The sequence below is a fragment of the Phyllobates terribilis genome, unplaced genomic scaffold (assembly GCF_046119375.1).
Source record: "Phyllobates terribilis strain yellow unplaced genomic scaffold, ASM4611937v1 Scaffold_9__5_contigs__length_417890890, whole genome shotgun sequence".
Classification (NCBI taxonomy): domain Eukaryota; kingdom Metazoa; phylum Chordata; class Amphibia; order Anura; family Dendrobatidae; genus Phyllobates; species Phyllobates terribilis.
Genome location: NW_027362769.1, coordinates 174,798,447 through 174,819,115, shown reverse-complemented (window position 1 = coordinate 174,819,115; position 20,669 = coordinate 174,798,447). Strand labels below are relative to the sequence as shown.

Sequence of the window (20,669 nt, the reverse complement as noted above, 5' to 3'; positions counted from 1 at the left end):
CCCTGTGCACTTCCTGTCTCATTTACATACAGTTTCTGCACTAGATTTCTCGCCACTGGCACAACAGAACTCTGCAAAAAAAAGGTATCATTTTTATTCATAGGAATTCATTAATTGTACCATGCACTAATATTACAGTATTGTAGTTTATGGTACAAACGAAAAATATATATAAATAAATATACATAATATATTTTCCCCAAAACGTAAATATCTGCTGAAGACCCCCGTGCTTGTCATGACGATACTCCAGTGGAAGCCTTGTAGCCTGTAGCTGGCATTCATAGCAGACAGTGATTTTCCCTATACATAGTAGTACTGTAGTATTGCTGTGTATAGTAGAAGCAATCAGGCGATCGCAGCTTCAAGTCCCCTAAAGGGACTAACAAATACAGTTAAAAGTAAAAAACAAATGTTTTTAAAAATATGAAAAAAATAAATAAAAAAATATATATAAAAATTCAACTCTCAAAAAATCCCCAAAAAACAATTACAGAGTTGCGCTTTTTCACTATTTTGCTCCACTTTGAATTTTTTTCCCCACTTTCCACTACATCATATGATAAAATAAATGGTGTCATTCAAAAGTGCAACTTGTCCTGCAAAAAAAATATGCCCTCGTATGACCATGTGGACGGAACATAAAAAAAGAGAATAAGGCAGGAATAATGATTATTCCTTGCAAATGTCTATACAATTCTTGACCACTAGAGGACGCTATTGTCAAGCCATTCACACAGTAGCAGTGTCCTGAGAGACGAGCGTTAGTTGGGTTGCGGTTTTGCTTGTTTATTTTTAGTGCATGTAAAATATTAATATTAGAGATAACAAAAATAATAAAAGTATCAATAATGAAGATATAATAATAATAATAACAATAATAAAATACAATAGTAACCTTAATAGTCACAATAATATTAGTGTATTTCATAATGATAAAAATAATAATAATAATAATAGAAATAATAAATAATAATAATGAATAATAATAACAATACAAAATTAACCTTAATAATAATTAACAATAATATTAGTGTATTTGATGATAATAATAATTGCAATAATAAATAATACAATGAATAATAGCAAAAGTAAATTCTAAATAATAATTACTAATAATAATAACAACAATACAATAGTAACCTTAATAATAATTATTGATAGTATTAGTGTATTTGTTGATGATGATGATCAGAATAAATGATATTTATAATAATAGCAGCATAAATAATAATTATTAATAATAGTTCATTTGATAATGATAATAATAAATAATATAAATAATAATTAATTAATATTAACAATAAGTGATAATAATTACTGCTAATAATAATAATACAATGGTAACCTTAATAATAATGAACAATAATATAAGTGTATTTGATGACGATGATGTTAATAATAACAAATAATAAATAATGAATGATATTACTAATAATAACCTTAATAATATTTGTGTATTTGATGATAATGCTAATAATAATAATAATAAATGATAATAATAACAACAATACAATAGTGACCTTAAGAATAATTAAGAATAATATTAGTGTATTTGATGGTAATAATAATATTATTAATTATTATTATTTTATTAATAACCCCGTCATTACCGCCTTTGTCCTCTGGAGGCCGCTCTCTCCAGCCATCCAGCAGCGGTGAGCCTGGAGCTGAGGGCGTGGCTATGCAGATGAGCGGAGTGGGCGTGCCGCACCTGGTGTGATGCCGGCGCTGCTCCTGGCCGCGGCCGCCGTCTGCTGCTGCTGCTGCTGTTGCTGCGGGCTGGTTCTGCTCCTCCGCCGGCTCCGGGGCCGCTGCTTCCCGCTGTCACTGATGGCCCGCACCGAGAAGCCGTTCTTCAGGATCGCGTGAGTGCGGGGATGCGTTTATCGGTTCGTGTCTTTGGCCCCAATGTCGCCGCCGTCCATCAGGTCGCAGGGACGCTGCTGACAGCGACAAAAACAGCGCGATCCCTTCATCATCAGAATAGGAAAATCTCAGGACCGATCAGCTGCTTCATGTAGAACAATGATTCCGCAAATTGGGGCTCATTCATTATTTTGGGTCATTGTCCTTCTCCAATACCGCGATCATGTGATGGTGCGGTACCGCACACAGGATCCATCGCATGATTACCAATGGGTAGAGATGTGCAGCAAGCCAGCGTTCACACATTACCTATTTTTGCAGTTTTTTTTAATGCATGAAACAGTGCGGTTTTGATGCGTTTTTTATATACTCAATTGAATGGGTGAAAATTTGAAAATATTGAGAGCATTACAGACATTATTATAATTGATTGGCAGCTGTTAGAAAAAAACCTTGCATCGGTGCTCAAAGTGCGTAAGAAAAAAAAATAACCATGTGAATGGGATTTTTAGAAAGCTTATTTATTTTGCTGCTACTGTGAAACGCTACAGTTTTTTTTTTTTTTTTTATAGCGAAATGTAGCAAAAACGCCGCATGTGAACAAGCCCGAACAAGTTGCAGTCGCTGCACGGATTTTTTTTTTGTGTGTTTTTGTTGTCTTGATTATTTTTAGATTCTGATTTTGTAGCAAGAAAATAAATCGGTCAGACGCACGATCATTAGGTGCGAGCTTGCACTGTGACCCCAAGATCTTCATGTCACGTGACCAAAGTGGCCGCAGAATGTCACCGTGTGCCCGCAGGGTCGCGATTATATCGCATCCCGTCATTGTGCGGAGGGATGAGACAGGAGACGCTTCCTTAGGACTTGGATCATGCGTGAAATGTTGGGTAATTGCTTGTTTTCTTGTCGGACTGAGGCACAATGCTCTGCGTGAAGATGGTGAAATGCAAGCAGCAATAAAGAGCAATGCTCTGCAGATTATTTGTAAACCGTCCTGTGATGGGAAGAGTGATGGTCTGCAGAACTAAGTGTAGGCTGGTGCGATGCTCAGCTCATTGCATTCCAGTTATGCTGCACGATATATCACTGTGCGATGCTCTGCAGATTACATTCCAGTAACGCTGCGCCATATATCACAGTGCGATGCTCTGCAGATTACTTTCCAGTAACGCTGCGCCATATATCACGGTGCGATGCTCTGCAGATTACATTCCAGTAACGCTGCGCCATATATCACGGTGCGATGCTCTGCAGATTACATTCCAGTAACGCTGCGCCATATATCACGGTGTGATGCTCTGCAGATTACATTCCAGTAACGCTGCGCCATATATCACGGTGCGATGCTCTGCAGATTACATTCCAGTAATGCTGCGCCATATATCACGGTGCGATGCTCTGCAGATTACATTCCAGTAACGCTGCGCCATATATCACGGTGCGATGCTCTGCAGATTACATTCCAGTAACGCTGCGCCATATATCACGGTGCGATGCTCTGCAGATTACATTCCAGTAATGCTGCGCCATATATCACGGTGCGATGCTCTGCAGATTACATTCCAGTAACGCTGCGCCATGTATCACGGTGCGATGCTCTGCAGATTACTTTCCAGTAACACTGCGCCATGTATCACGGTGCGATGCTCTGCAGATTACATTCCAGTAACACTGCGCCATATATCACGGTGCGATGCTCTGCAGATTACATTCCAGTAATAATGAGCCATATATCACGGTGCGATGCTCTGCAGATTACATTCCAGTAATAATGAGCCATATATCACGGTGCGATGCTCTGCAGATTACATTCCAGTAATGAGCCATATATCACGGTGCGATGCTCTGCAGATTGCATTGCAGTAATGCCGAGCTATAGATCATGGAGCGATGTTCTGCAGATTGCATTCCAATAATGCCGAGCTAGGTACGGTGCTCTACATTTATAGAAAGTAATGTTCTGCAGATACAGTGATGCTTTGCTCTACTTGGAGATGTGAGGAGGTGCAATGTTCTCGAGATTGATAATATGCTGTGCTAAGGTGCACCAAATTGTACTTTGCAATGTTCTGCAGATCCTGAAATATGCTGCCTATTCTCCCTTGGAAATGCTCGTACAAGTACCTATCAATGTGCTATATTATGGTAGCAGCTCTATGCAATGTGCTGCAGAATATCCTGTACCAGCAGTCTGTGGCCGTGCTGCACGATGCCCAGTAGATCTCTGTGGGTGTCTGCTCGGGTTGCAATGTTCTGCAGAACCCTCAGTAATGTGACCCACCAATGTCTTAATGTCTTATCAGATGACTAGGTCTGTTCTCCTCTGCAGGCTTTTGCCTTGGGCAGCAGAGCAAAGAGTTAATGTGAACTGAAAGTGTCTTGTGAGGCTGGAAGGGAGCGATGATCTGCACAGAGCCTGCATTGTGGTGGTCACACAGTCTGGACAGTGGTCACATCGTGACGTGAAACCACAGCAATGTGCAGAGACTGAGCCCCCCACATTGTGTAATTGCAGTGGTGACCACTGGAACTCGCACGTGACCCCACACTGACCACAGGGTATCAAAGGTTCCCCATAGTTCAAATCTCTGTCCTGATTGTTACAGTAAGTCAGTCTGTGCATTCTACAGAGAATTCTAGGCCTGATGGAATTGTAACAACCCCCCAGCTGTGAGAAGGATTGTATAAGTACAAGTTATGACTGAGTGACAGCAAGCGGAGATCTCGTGTCACAGGGCACCTGTACTAAAGCTCTTGATGTTTTGGATCTCCAAATCTAAATTACCACATTTATGTGTTATAATTAGTACAGGATAAGTAATGTATGTAGTGAGTTACATCCTGTATTATACTCCAGAGCTGCACTCACTATTCTGCTGGTGCAGTCACTGTGTACATACATTACATTACTGATCCTGAGTTATATCCTGTATTATACTCCAGAGCTGCACTCACTATTCTGCTGGTGCAGTCACTGTGTACATACATTACATTACTGATCCTGAGTTACATCCTGTATTATACTCCAGAGCTGCAGTCACTATTCTGCTGGTGCAGTCACTGTGTACATACATTACATTACTGATCCTGAGTTACATCCTGTATTATACTCCAGAGCTGCAGTCACTATACTGCTGGTGCAGTCACTGTGTACATACATTACATTACTGATCCTGAGTTACATCCTGTATTATATTCCAGAGCTGCACTCACTATTCTGCTGGTGCAGTCACTGTATACATACATTACTGATCCTGAGTTACATCCTGTATTATACTCCAGAGCTGCACTCACTATTCTGCTGGTGCAGACACTGTGTACATATATTACATTACTGATCCTGTACTGATCCTGAGTTACATCCTGTATTATACTCCAGAGCTGCACTCACTATTCTGCTGGTGCAGTCACTGTGTACATACATTACATTACTGATCCTGAGTTATATCCTGTATTATACTCCAGAGCTGCACTCACTATTCTGCTGGTGCAGTCACTGTGTATATACATTACAGCTGGATGTTATTGATGACAGATGCTTTATTGTGTTTTCTACCCCATAGTAAACTCCAGATAGTTTTATTGTGATAGTTGTTCTTTCCTGTGGCGTAAACCGGGTTAACCAGTGAAGGATCGTGTTACGGCAGATGAACCTGCACAGGACTCCTGAGGCTCCAGTGTTAATGATCAATCAGTGCAGTGATGAGAGGTTTTGTCAGCAGCCACTGCAGAGTTATGTTCTCACCTCTCATGACTTAGCTGTGATGTGAGGCAGGAGCTGATCCCAGAACCTCAGCACGGGTCTCAATGGCATGGCGTTCGTAGGCCAATGAAGCAATATATGCTTTACTGCAGCCCCTCTGTTTCCCCCCAGTATATAACATCTCCCCTCTCGTCCCTTCCCTAGTGTATAACCTCTGTCCCACCCGCCATGCCTCCTTTACTACCATGTGACAGAGCGGCCGGTGGTGCGGAGCTCCCTGATACAGCACGGTCTTGTAATAGGAGCCACCGGGGTAACAAGTCCGTCCATGACCTTTCTTCATCCTGAATCTTCCCCCATCACCTGTGAGTGATATTGAGAAGTGGAGTGAACCGCAGCAACTCAGCCACGAAGTGGAGACCCCGTAACATTACAGAATGGGGGGCCAAGTGCTGAGGAGAGAGGGCAGAAAAAGTCAGCACCGCTCTGCTGACCCCATAACTGCAGAGTCCAAACCTCCTCTGGTATCGGCACAAACACTGCGCCCCCGCTGGGAGGTTCATGGCCGAGCAGCTGCATGCAGCCGTACATCACCAAGCACAATGCCGAGCGTCAGATGGAGTGGTGTAAAGCCGCCAACACTGGACTGGAGGAGACGTGTTCTGTGCAGTGACGGATCGCACTTCTCTATCTGCGGCTGATGGAGGAGTCTGGTGATTCCAGGAGGATGTTACCCCCTGACTGCATTGTGCCGCTGTACAGATGGTGGAATAATATGACTGGTCGCACAGAGCCCAGACCTCACTGCCATTAGACACCTATAATGGAGATTGTGAGCCCGTCGCCCCTACATCAGGGTCTGACCCCACAAATGCTCTTCTGGGTGAAGGGGCAGAAATCCCCACAGACTCCTCCAAAATCTTAGTCTATGTGCCCACGATGCAGAAATGAAGCAGAAAATTTCTGGTTCGTTTCTGTATCTCCTTGCCCGGAAAAACGCGTGTGGAATTTGGCGCGCTTTTTTTGCGCGTTTTGCACATGCGGAATTGCCTTGTGTTTTCTTATGCATTATAGATGGCAATTCCGCATGCGTGAACGCACAAATAATGGACATTAAAAACGCTGCGGAAAAATCCGCAGCATGGGCATTGAAAGTGCGGAATTCCATTGGAGACCATGGGGGAAGGATTACCAAGCGTTTCCCAAGCGTTTACGCAGCAAAAACGCTTGAAAACGCATCGTGGGCACGGCCCCTTATAGATATTCTTCCCAGGAGAGCTGTTATATCTGCAGAGGGGCGACTCCATGTTAATGTCTGTAGATGTAGGATGGGAGGTCAGAAAAGCTCCTGGAGGAGGAAATGCTGGGGGCACATACTTTCCTCTGTATATTAGAAATTGGCAGAAGTTCTAATCTATAATAATCAGGTTTTATTTAGATTTTGCTCTTTCCTGTCATTGGATTGTTAAACTGAGCGCCTCCTGATTCTGAACAGTTTTTTTTTTTATCTGTACCCCTCAGCTCCAAAGTTATGCCCCCCGCTAACAATGGTCCTAATTTTCCTACCACCCAACTGGGTGTAAACTGCAATAATTCAGCCGACAATCCCAGACAGAATGGCGCTGCCTTGTATGCTGCAGTAACTGGATGGACGCTGTGCCCAGCGGATGTGTTGGGGGCGCTCCTGGCGGGGGTCTTAATTGTCCTGAATTCTGCATTTTAATTGTTGGTAATTTGTAAATCTCCACGTAGTTCTTTGCTCGGGGACTGGATTGCAGTTTTATTTCTGATTGAAAGCATAAATGCAATGACCTAGAAGCGCTGAACAAGGGTCTCTGCTCCCGCCGAGGTCTCAGGGACGCGGCTTTGCTTTTGGCTTCTTTCTGCAGCTTGTAAGGACAGGACAAGCTTATATCAGATAAAGGCGTCCAGAGATCTGCAGTCTCTACATAGGACAGTTTGCTTCTGTCTGGTGGTTTACGTCTTTTTTGCTGTATGGAGCAGTGCAGTCAGGATCCAGTAAGACTTGTGTACCCCTCGGTTACTTTCTTACAGCAGAGTCCTGGGTCATGGATGCACTGTAAGGCCTCCATCACAATCTTCCTAACACGTCAGGACTTTTTCACCATTTACTTTTAACGGTAGAAAAAAAAAAAGTTTGTGAACAAAGAGCCTAACCTTTCTGCACGGGAGCTGCGTACTCAAAACGTTAATCAATGGTAATCAAGTCACTTTGCCACGTTGCTTCATGTTACATTGGTTCATGTTCCCTTTGGTACAGGATAGCGAAGATCTGCAACCAGCAAGAGCTAAACCAGATGGTGAGAGATCAGATTGTGAGCTCCTAGGACCAGTGTTCTTGCAGCTTTTTCTTTCTTTTGTTAGGACAGCATCTTTTCTTTATGTGTGTCACACTGTGTCCATTCAGCGATTGCACAGTACAAGGTGCGCTTGTGCAAACAGGAAACTGTCAAGAATAATGTCAGCCGAGGAGGCGGTGTGGTGTCTGGCCGGCTCAGGACAGGAGCCCGGATACCTAGTTTAATGTATTATGACATTTGTGGGCAGTAAGAAGATCATAAAATCTGTAAGAAGGAAGAAAATCCAGGTTGGTAGGAAACTCTTCTTAAAGGAGCAGGTGTGTCGTCTGCTGACCCCTGAGGTTAGGGCACTGACGTCTGACTCTTCGGAGCTCCTACAATGCAACCGATGAAGCTTTGACCTGAATATTCGAGTTGAGCAAAAAACATTTGCAGACCCCTGATCTAGAGGCCACGTCCGTAGTCCATGACTGTCCGACCTGTCACCTGCCGGCATCCCAGGCACCACTTCTGCCTCTCGTAGAGACGTCATTGTTGTGCCACGAAGCACTGAGACATTTTTGCAGGTAGGAGGAGGTTCAGGGCTTTGGTCTGACAACCACAGACTACCTACGTGGCCTTTGGAACAGAGTCCTGTTAATCTTTTTTGCTAAACTGCAAGAGAAGAGCCAAAATCCTGAGGGCTCCACGGTGATTCGATTGGTAATTTTTTTTCTTGTTGAAATTTTTTTTTTTTTTTTTTTAAATATATCAGTAGAATTGAATTAAAACGGAAGATGAGTAAGGACTGAGATTCAGTCTGAAACATGTAGGAAAAGCTCACATTAATTTTTATCTACAATACTGGGAACGTTCTGTTTTAATTAAATTCTGCTAATAATTTTTTGAATTTTTTTTTTTTATCCAGAAAATGGCAGGATATCCTTACCTTTTTCCTATTGGGACCACTGAGCAGGAGTAGCTTTTCACCCAAGGGTTCGCTGGCTACTTCAATGTTTGGGAGAGCTGGATCACTCTCTTAAACATGAGCTGATCACAGCTGCAGCTTGTTACAATGTGTCCTCTGGACTAAGCAACAACTGCAGCACAAATCTCCCTTGTGATTCCTATACTCTGATGCATTGTAGCAAACCTTTCGCTTTGTGAATAGGAGGGGAGATAGTGGGGATTTTCAACTTCTACCTGTTGTCAGTGATTGGTAAAATTCCTGTTTCCAAGCGAAGAGGCAAAGTACATTAGAAAGTTGCACAACTTTAGATTCTGCTTTATGTACAGAACACCAGGAACTTCCTTCTTAAGGAACAGATTTTCTTTGATCAGTTATAAGCTGAATCTTGGGGGGTTTCCGAGATCTGAGTGGATTTAAAAAAACACGTGACTGTGTTTACTGCTACTGAAGCTGATGCAAAGGCTGAAAAAAATAAATCAATTCAGAAATTAACCTAGGGTGCCGGTTTTACGCTGTAGATTTCATCCCTTTGCAGTGCATGGGGTGGAATCTGCAGCAAAAGCCGCCCATGCAGATCTATAATGGGGTCCATCACATTCTGCTGTGGTTTTACATCAACAACAACAGAATATTAAAAGGGGCTCACTTGTCTTCTTAAATGCATAAAATTGCAAAGTGCTTCTGAAAACCAGCAACTTTGCAACTTGCCTCTTATTAAAAATCGTTTCCATTCTCAAGAACAGAGGGATTTTTTAATTCTGTAGATTTTGTTGCCTAGGTTACCGACCACTCCTACAGTCTTATCAGCAGTGGATGGGCTCCTAGGCAAAAAGCACTGCACTTAAAAATTATGCTCTGAAGCTGGCCAGATCACTGGATACAACCATCATCAGCGCTCCTCCAGGGCTGCAGAGACAAAACTATCTCTGCCTGCAGCATGGGGGAGCGCACAGTTTGTATCCGAAGCGCAACTATTTCTATTGTCATAAAATGGCTCCTTTAAGGGGTTCTCAGGATCCTTGATATTGATGGGTCACCAACATCAGCACGATGGGGGTCCGATTCTTGGCATTCCACACTGGTCATCTGAATGAAGGGATCACGGTACAGGGGCTCAGGCCTATTCACGTAAATGGACGTACACCCCTTTCTGGCTAAGCCAATCCACTTCTTGTAAAGCAGTGCCTCCCCCATGGCCAACATTGGTGCAGATTTACTGACGTGATTTTTACACAGTTTAAACTTAGTCTAATAATGAGTGTCTTATGGTGGATGATAACTCTGGCACATCCTGAGACTCTGGTCTGTGTTTACACCACGCTGTAGTTGACTGACTTTGCACCAACATTTTGGTGTGTAATGTTGCATCTCGTCACGCTCCCTTCCCATGAAACTTTGCCCCTTTGTCAGGTAAGATGCAAAGATCCTTCAGGTCAGGATATCCGAGGTAGGGTCGAGCATTGCAGCCTTAACATGGACCGTAAAATACAGGCCCAAAAATTGCCCCCAAAATGCTGATGTCTACACTGCACCGATCCGTGCACCCATGTGAGCTGCACGTGACCAGGGCAGGTTGTCATCCGTTGGAAGTAAAGGGTTAAGCTTCTATTCCCTGATATCAAGCTGAGATCTATAATAGGAGGCAGTGATACTTTTCATTCTTTGTTGATAAATGTCGCTTCTTTTACAGTAGTTCTTGTGCCAGGTTGTGTATGTTGGGAGCTGCAGACGCGGGTGGAGCGCTGGGAGAATTAGGTCAGATGTGTACATGGCAGGTTGAGACATATTGGCGCTAATCATTACACATGGACATGATCTCTATTGTTGCTTCAGTGGAGAGGATATGATGGTGCTCGCGTGCCAAGCTGGCATTATAGAAGAATTCCACCCTCATTAAGTGGCACACAAATGGATCAGTTACCTTTTTAAAGGGAAATTCCCATCTTACGGAGTTACTTCTTGTGCACTGAAGGTGCCGACTGCTGAGTCCGAACAATCCCGAGAAGGAGCTGCAGAACGCCCCACTAGAATGGGGCTACGGCTGCGCACGCGCCACCGCTTCATCCATTGTCCATGGGACTGTCGGAAATGGCTGAGTGCAACGATTGGCTTTCTCTGGTATTCCAGTAAACAAATGGAGTGGTGGTCCCAGTGATCGGACCCCCAGTGACCATATGGTACTGATGAGAATCTGCGCAGAACTTGGCAATCATCGCCGCTGCCGTAGGCAGTGATTGGGGGATGGTGCACAAAGTGGCTGCTCAATTACACTCCTTCTGGCCACGGTCTTGTAGCCAAGGAGATCATAAGTCACCTGTTCTGACGATCAGTGGGATCCACATTGATGCAGCAATTGGCATCAGTCCAATGGAAAATGCATAGTTTTTAAAGCCTTTCATTGCCCCTTTTCCCTCCAATCCAGTTAGGTCTTCTTGTCAAGGATCCATTTGCCCCGAACGGGAGACGTTTTGGTAAAAATGTGCTGTCAACCATTTAGATATACCAGCAGAGAACCAATGGGTGGGTCGTCTGCGCTGCTGATGGAGATCCGAAAGAATGGTCCAGGATACAAAGTAGACTTAATGCAGTATTATCGACGCATTTCAAAGTCTTCAGATTTCTCCATCAAGATTTAACCACATAATAATATTCATTGTAACTAGACTATATCCGATAACTCATCTCTTCAGATCAAAGTTAGAGGCTGCGTTTGCACATAAAGTGCTAATTCTGCTGGAACACGGCCCCAATCTGTGAGCACCGTCTTCATATAGACAGGAGTAGGTGGAGCGCGGCTTGGTGGTGTCGCCTCCTGTGATGCCTCAGCTCAGCCTGCAGTACTACGGTAATTGCTATTGGGCTGAGAACCCCTTTAATGCAGCTGTGCTTGGTTGTGGGGGAGGGAATTATGTCTGACCGGGTTTTGCCGTCTTTTCATATTTCATTAATGAGTAGGAGTTATATATTTTATAGAAAATACGTCCGAGCGATGAGTCAACACATTCTATGGTGACGGATGAAAGGTGAATGTCCAGATTCCTGCGCTGCCGAGCTCGTCACTACATGACTGTAACTGAGCAACGCGAGACCAGGTCCCATCCATCATGGCTGCAATCAAAGTGATTAATAATTACAGGAAAACATGTTCATAACTGCTCACAATTACATCTGCGTGAACTGTTCAGGGACTTGTGAATACTCGACTTTACGTCCCTTGGACTGATTTGGAATTAAGACCTGATATTCAGAAATTGCTATTTCCAAAGGAAATGAGCAAAAATCCAGAATGCTGCTCTGGATGTGACTATGTGACTAGTTTTATTGCCCCCTATGTCCAAAATTAGAACTACCATAATACTGCTCCCTATGTACAAGAATATAACTACTATAATACTGCTCCCTATGTACAAGAATATAACTACTATAATACTGCTCCCTATGTACAAGAATATAACTACTATAATACTGCCCCTATGTACAAGAATATAACTACTATAATACTGCTCCCTATGTACAAGAATATAACTACTATAATACTGCTCCTATGTACAAGAATATGACTACTATAATACTGCTCCTATGTACAAGAATATAACTACTATAATACTGCTCCTATGTACAAGAATATAACTACTATAATACTGCTCCTATGTACAAGAACATAAATACTATAATACTGCCCCTTATGTACAAGAATATAACTACTATAATACTGCTCCTATGTACAAGAATATAACTACTATAATACTGCTTCTATGTACAAGAATATAACTACTATAATACTGCCCCCTATGTACAAGAATATAACTACTATAATACTGCTCCTATGTAGAAGAATATAACTACTATAATACTGCTCCTATGTAAAAGAATATAACTACTATAATACTGCTCCTATATACAAGAATATAACTACTATAATACTGCTCCTATGTACAAGAATATAACTACTATAATACTGCTCCTATGTAGAAGAATATAACTACTATAATACTGCTCCTATGTACAGGAATCTAACTACTATAATACTGCCCCTATGTACAAGAATATAACTACTATAATACTGCCCCTATGTACAAGAATATAACTACTATAATACTGCCCCCTATGTACAAGAATATAACTACTATAATACTGCTCCTTATGTACAAGAATATAACTACTATAATACTGCTCCTTATGTACAAGAATATAACTACTATAATACTGCTCCTTATGTACAAGAATATAACTACTATAACACTGCACCCTATGTACAAGAATATAACTACTATAATACTACTCCTTATGTACAAGAATATAACTACTATAATACTACTCCTTATGTACAAGAATATAACTACTATAATACTGCCCCCTATGTACAAGAATATAGCTACTATAATACTGCTCCTTATGTACAAGAATATAACTACTATAATACTGCCCCCTATGTACAAGAATATAACTGCTATAATACCGCTCATATGTACAAAAATATAACTACTATAATACTGCTCCTTATGTACAAGAATATGACTACTATAATGCTACTCCATGTACAAGAATATAACTACTATAATACTGTCCCCTTTGTACAAGAATATACTATATACTGCCCATATTCTCGTAGATACAGTACAGACCAAAAGTTTGGACACACCTTCTCATTTAAAGATTTTTCTGTATTTTCTTGACTATGAAAATTGTACATTCACACTGAAGGCATCAAAACTATGAATTACCACATGTGGAATTATATACTTAACAAAGAAGTGTGAAACAACTGAAAATATGTCTTATATTCTAGGTTCTTCAAAGTAGCCACCTTTTGCTTTGATGACTGCTTTGCACACTCTTGGCATTCTCTTGATGAGCTTCAAGAGGTAGTCACCGGAAATGGTTTTCACTTCACAGGTATGCCCTGTTAGGTTTAATAAGTGGGATTTCTTGCCTTATAAATGGGGTTGGGACCATCAGTTGTGTTGTGCAGAAGTCTGGTGGATACACAGCTGATAGTCCTACTGAATAGACTGTTAGCTGCTTTTTTCTTGCCATAATACAAATTCTAAGTAAAGAAAAACGAGTGGCCATCATTACTTTAAGAAATGAAGGTCAGTCAGTGCGAAAAATTGGGCAAACTTTGAAAGTGTCCCCAAGTGCAGTTGCAAAAACCATCAAGCGCTACAAAGAAACTGGCTCACATGAGGACCGCCCCAGGAAAGGAAGACCAAGAGTCACCTCTGCTTCTGAGGATAAGTTTATCCGAGTCACCAGCCTCAGAAATCGCAGGTTAACAGCAGCTCAGATTAGAGACCAGGTCAATGCCACACAGAGTTCTAGCAGCAGACACATCTCTACAACAACTGTTAAGAGGAGACTTTGTGCAGCAGGCCTTCATAGTAAAATAGCTGCTAGGAAACCACTGCTAAGGACAGGCAACAAGCAGAAGAGACTTGTTTGGGATAAAGAACACAAGGAATGGACATTAGACCAGTGGAAATCTGTGCTTTGGTCTGATGAGTCCAAATTTGAGATCTTTGGTTCCAACCACCGGGTCTTTGTGCGACGCAGAAAAGGTGAACGGATGGACTCTACATGCCTGGTTCCCACCGTGAAGCATGGAGGAGGAGGTGTGATGGTGTGGGGGTGCTTTGCTGGTGACACTGTTGGGGATTTATTCAAAATTGAAGGCATACTGAACCAGCATGGCTACCACAGCATCTTGCGGCGGCATGCTATTCCATCCGGTTTGCGTTTAGTTGGACCATCATTTATTTTTCAACAGGACAATGACCCCAAACACACCTCCAGGCTGTGTAAGGGCTATTTGACCAAGAAGGAGAGTGATGGGGGGGCTACGCCAGATGACCTGGCCTCCACAGTCACCAGACCTGAACCCAATCGAGATGGTTTGGGGTGAGCTGGACCGCAGAGTGAAGGCAAAAGGGCCAACAAGTGCTAAGCATCTCTGGGAGCTCCTTCAAGATTGTTGGAAAACCATTTCCGGTGACTACCTCTTGAAGCTCATCAAGAGAATGCCAAGAGTGTGCAAAGCAGTCATCAAAGCAAAAGGTGGCTACTTTGAAGAACCTAGAATATAAGACATATTTTCAGTTGTTTCACACTTTTTTGTTAAGTATATAATTCCACATGTGTTAATTCATAGTTTTGATGCCTTCAGTGTGAATGTACAATTTTCATAGTCATGAAAATACAGAAAAATCTTTAAACGAGAAGGTGTGTCCAAACTTTTGGTCTGTACTGTAAGTAAAATATTTTCTTTTCTGACCTCTTTCATCATGAGACATTATGTGGGGCTTTTTTGCACATGATTGAGGTTGTCATCTGGATTTGTCCGATAAAACCCAGTGAATATACGGTGCACGGCTGACATTAGCAAGAACAACAAGCCGTGTATTGGTACTTGATGGAAAAATTATCTGATTGGTACAAAAATGTTTCATATCTCACATGAGGATGGTTCTCCGGCAGCGATTCTGCGCTTATCTATATAGTGAGGAAGGGGGAAGCACAGAGGTCAAGTACAGAGGGACCCCGCTGTGTGGCCGGGAACAATCTGAGGATATGGCCCTTAAAGAGTTCCTGTCGTCTAGATAAGAACACAACAGGTGGATTTTACTTGGGTTTACGTGATCTGAACAAAGCAAGACCGTGTATAAATAAATAAAAGACCAAAGACTATTTGTATGAAACCTTCCTCTTCATCACTGCCGTCGCCACTGCTTGAGTTTGCATGTGACATTTTGCTTTCATCATCTGGAAACTCAGTCCATTAACAGAAGCCTCTCTGTTCAGCACTCAATGCTGCTTGGGTTTGCAAACCCGTTGATCTTCTGTACTCCATTCACATCCAAAGCTGCAAATTCACTGTAATGCCTGCCCTTAAATCAGAGCTGCACTTACTATTCTGCTAATTATTTGAGCACAGCTCTGAAGTATAATACAGGATGTAACTCCGGATCAGTACAGGATCAGTAATGTGATATATGTACACAGTGACTGCACCAGAAGAATAGTGAGTGCAGCTCTAGAGTATAATACAGGATGTAACTCAGGATTAGTAATGTAATGTATGTACACAGTGACTGCACCAGCAGAATAGTGAGTTCAGCTCTAGAGTATAATACAGGATGTAACTCAGGATCAGCAATGTAATGTATGTACACAGTGACTGCACCAGCAGAATAGTGAGTGCAGCTCTGGAGTATAATACAGGATGTAACTCAGGATCAGTAATGTAATGTATGTACACAGTGACTGCACAAGCAGAATAGTGAGTGCAGCTCTGGAGTATAATACAGGATGTAACTCAGGATCAGTACAGGATCAGTAATGTAATGTATGTACACAGTGACTGCAACTGGCAGAATAGTGAGTGCAGCTCTGGAGTATAATACAGGATGTAACTCAGGATCAGTACAGGATTAATGTACAATGTTGCTAATATACATGAATGGAGGACTTTACTCTTAGTAATGGCCATTTTCTGACAGCAGTAATTGGTTATATCTGCCTTATGGACAGATCTTTTGCTTTGTGTGTTCCTGTTTATTTGCATCCTGGTTTTCTTGTATCAGACACATTAGATAAATGTTTAATCTTAGGTTATAAATGTTAATGTAGCACAAATTTGTATTAAGAAATACAGAAATTTAGAATTATTGACTAGTTTTTTTTTCATGGCCATTTCAGTAGTCACAGGCTTGTTTGCTGGACGTCAGTTTTTCTGATTGACCACTGGTCACAAGACGCTTTTGTCTGATTCTTTAGTATCGGCCTCGCTCCGCTTATAATGGCGCCTATGATTCAATTCATCAGCGTTATTTTTTTATCTGCAGAGCGGCATCTCCCTTCCCCCGATCATTAAACGCACCCGCAGAGGTCACGGGCCGGATGAAGCAGCAGATTGATCTGTCATCGGCCTGATCAGATGCTTTTCTGTGCCAAGCGCGGTTTAATTCCAGGCTGGTGGAGCCGGCGCGCTGAGACCTGCTGCATGGCGAACAATGTTTCTTTCTGCTGTTGCCCACGTGTGGATCCTTTGAGCCTGGCAGGTACCTTGTAAAGCTGGGTCACCAGCCGTGTGCCATGCCGCGACCACACTGAACAGGAAGGTCTCCGAGTCTCCTGCGCACGAGGCGGAGAGCACCTGTGTATGCGGACGCCTCCGATACCCGGCCTCTTATTGTTTTGGCCCAGAAGCGATTATATCATTTGTTTTTCCTGCACTGAACAAACCAGCGATTAGCAGAGCGGCCGAGGGCAGAGGTTAATTCCTGCAATACAGTAAAACTCTTCCTCTTACTATTGTGAATGGCTTCTGCCTCCGCCTCGGCAGGTGTGCGCTGGAGCACAGGCAAAAATAGTCATAGAGCGACCAAAATACCCACCGACGCCTTTATATTGAGCTACGGGTTCTTATTAAATGCAGCCCAAAGCCAGGAGTTTGTGTTTTTTAGACGCCGTTCTCACTGCAACTATTTTTTTTCAGATGTCGCAGAGAATGGAAAGTAAGCGGAGGGGTTTGGGGTCGTAAGATGGTTCGGGCAATTCTGATGGCTGTAGCATCAAACAAGTCCACCGCGTGGATTGGACAGTAGAGCCCAGGTCATTGGATACGACTTGTTTGCCATTCATTGACAGCATGCAGAGAAATTGAAAACGGGGAATTAAAACACAAAGGCCCCGCTTTATCAAGACTGCCCATTTTGCACACCAGTCGTGTTCGGTGCGCTGGAGTAAGATGCCCCGGAGGTGTGTGCCTGTGCTTGAATCTTTCACCTCTGTAAGAAATGTTATTCCAGCCAAGGGCAAGAGTTCATGTCTGTCATAATTTACACCACTTTTATAGTGTCAGTTATGGTGGGCTTGCCAGCCGTGCCTCCGCCACGCACCCATGTGACGATGCTCGCCCACTTTCCAAAGACTTTGGCTGGGACTAGAATCAAAAAAGCCAAATGTCACAAAATGCAAATGTGCACAAAAAAAGTTGCAACACTTTTAACAATTCTTCATCTTGTTTTGAGTCGGAACCAAAGTATTAATAGAAAGTTGCAAAATTTTTCAGTATTTAGTCTCTAATCTTTGATTGCATAAATTCAGAAATCCCCTTTAGCTAGGTTGTGTATTTGGGGCCATTTTTATGTTCAGATTTCTGAGCTGAAATCCGCAGCGTTTCTGCATCTGAAATCTAGACTTGTTTTATTCTTGTGGGGTTTTTTTTGCCCGGGCGAATTCTGCACCAAAAAATGCAATAGAAATTTTGGATTCTAAAACATGCAACAACAGCGATTTTCTGCACACAAAAAAAAAACCAAAAACACGTCCGTAAGAAAAAAGTAATACTTTCCATCGGAATCTGTGCCCCTCCTCTGCACGGCTGCTCCATTGGATAAAACGTGATCAAGTCGTGATCACCAGTTACCGTCGCCTGATCCTACAGTCTATAGTGGTCGGGATATCCTCACGTCCTGGCCGGTGTACACTATCGGAGCCAGGCGCAGATTCCAGGGAATTGTTTCTTTCTTTTATAATGATCCTTTCCCTCTTTAATAACAAGTGTCGGGATTCCCGCTGGACACTTGTGCATTTGTTCCATCCTTTTGGTCACCTTTTCGCTGTTCGCTCCCCCCCATCTGCTTATCTTCCTTTCCCATGTTCGCTCTGTTGGTTTTAGCTGAAGTTAATTATGAGCTCATCATTCTCAGGACATGTAGGACAATGAATTCCCGATAAAAACTGCTGCACAGGACCCAAAGAAAATAAAGCTGAGTGTTTTCTGGGACAGGGGAGAAGACCTCTGCAGCTGAGGTTAGATGTGATTCTTCTCCTCCAACCTTCTGGCTCAGGTCATGAGAACGCAAAACATTGCAGATCAGTTTAGTGTAAAATCATGTGACCATTTAAACCCTGCCCCCGCAGTGCCCCAGAAGACCCCAAGCAGCATTATTATGCCGATCCTATGGCACATACACATATCCAGGGCAGCAGCATGTAGAAGTGTTGTAAGGTCGTATGTTGTATACATAGACTCTGAGTAATCATTTGCGTTTTTTCATTCAGCCACTTTATATTGTCTTGTGCTATTTGTTTACTGTTTTTTGCAACAAATTCTTCAGAATGGTGCACGTGGTTCCTGAATATGGTGCAAAGGCAAAAATATTCTGTCTTGTTGTTTTTTTTTTGTTTTTTTTTTTAGAGCAAAAAGTTGCACCTTCCACTAAATATCACAGAAGTTGCTTTAAGATTACAGGCATAAATAAAATCTCTTTAGGGGGAGGGGACGACTGGAGTACATTTTGCTCAAACAATTATGCGACTTTTAAAGAGTCACAATTGATGATTCGGCCTAAAACCTCTAGAAACTCCAAAACCCGTCCACCACTGTTGAACATAAAAAAAAAAAAAAAAAAAACACAGGCAGATGTATATAAAGTAGATGCAAAGTAAAAGAATTAGGAGTGAATCAAAAACCGGTGAAAAACGCCAAAATGGGCCAGATTCATTATTGCACTTGCGCCTCCCCCACCCTCCATCAGCACACACACATATACATAGAGCACTTCCATACAGATATATGTATACACAGAGCACCTACATACAGGCATATGCATGGACTGAGCACCTTCATAGAGACATAGTGTAATGGCCCCCACACAGCCCTTCACTCTGTGTAATTTCTTGCATATAGTATAATGGCTCCCCATAGTTCTCCATATAGTATAATGCACTCCCCATAGACCTCTGTGTAGTATAATGCACTCCCCATAGACCTCTGTGTAGTATAATGCACTCCCCGTAGACCTCCGTGTAGTATAATGCACTCCCCGTAGACCTCTGTGTAGTATAATGCACTCCCCGTAGACCTCTGTGTAGTATAATGCACTCCCCGTAGACCTCCGTGTAGTATAATGCACTCCCCGTAGACCTCCGTGTAGTATAATGCACTCCCCGTAGACCTCCGTGTAGTATAATGCACTCCCCCGTAGGCCTCCGTGTAGTATAATGCACTCCCCCGTAGGCCTCCGTGTAGTATAATGCACTCCCCCGTAGGCCTCCGTGTAGTATAATGCACTCCCCCGTAGGCCTCCGTGTAGTATAATGCACTCCCCCGTAGGCCTCCGTGTAGTATAATGCACTCCCCCGTAGGCCTCCGTGTAGTATAATGCACTCCCCCGTAGGCCTCCGTGTAGTATAATGCACTCCCCCGTAGGCCTCCGTGTAGTATAATGCACTCCCCCGTAGGCCTCCGTGTAGTATAATGCACTCCCCCGTAGGCCTCCGTGTAGTATAATGCACTCCCCCGTAGGCCTCCGTGTAGTATAATGCACTCCCCCGTAGGCCTCCGTGTAGTATAATGCACTCCCCCGTAGGCCTCCGTGTAGTATAATGCACTCCCCCGTAGGCCTCCGTGTAGTATAATGCACTCCCCCGTAGGCCTCCGTGTAGTATAATGCACTCCCCCGTAGGCCTCCGTGTAGTATAATGCACTCCCCCGTAGGCCTCCGTGTAGTATAATGCACTCCCCCGTAGGCCTCCGTGTAGTATAATGCACTCCTCCGTAGGCCTCCGTGTAGTATAATGCACTCCTCCGTGTAGTATAATGCACTCCCTCGTAGGCCTCCGTGTAGTATAATGCACTCCTCTGTGTAGTATAATGCACTCCTCTGTGTAGTATAATGCACTCCTCTGTGTAGTATAATGCACTCCTCTGTGTAGTATAATGCACTCCTCTGTGTAGTATAATGCACTCCTCTGTGTAGTATAATGCACTCCTCTGTGTAGTATAGTGCACTCCTCTGTGTAGTATAATGCACTCCTC

At 42.9% G+C, this 20,669-nt stretch overlaps 1 protein-coding gene across 2 annotated transcripts in view; it reads left to right on the top strand.

The window, feature by feature from the left end:
- The first annotated feature begins 1,680 nt into the window (after nt 1-1,680).
- Nucleotides 1,681-20,669, top strand: part of LOC141161911 (probable hydrolase PNKD) — an 86,167-nt gene continuing 67,178 nt past the window's right edge. Inside the window, exon 1 of one of the 2 annotated variants that reach the window (XM_073647422.1) lies at nt 1,681-1,868. In XM_073647422.1, the coding sequence (XP_073503523.1) occupies nt 1,723-1,868 (146 nt within the window). In that variant the 5' untranslated portion in view covers nt 1,681-1,722. Of the gene's footprint in view, nt 1,869-8,031; nt 8,184-20,669 lie in introns of those variants that run through there. The other variant, XM_073647423.1, reaches the window with a different exon arrangement.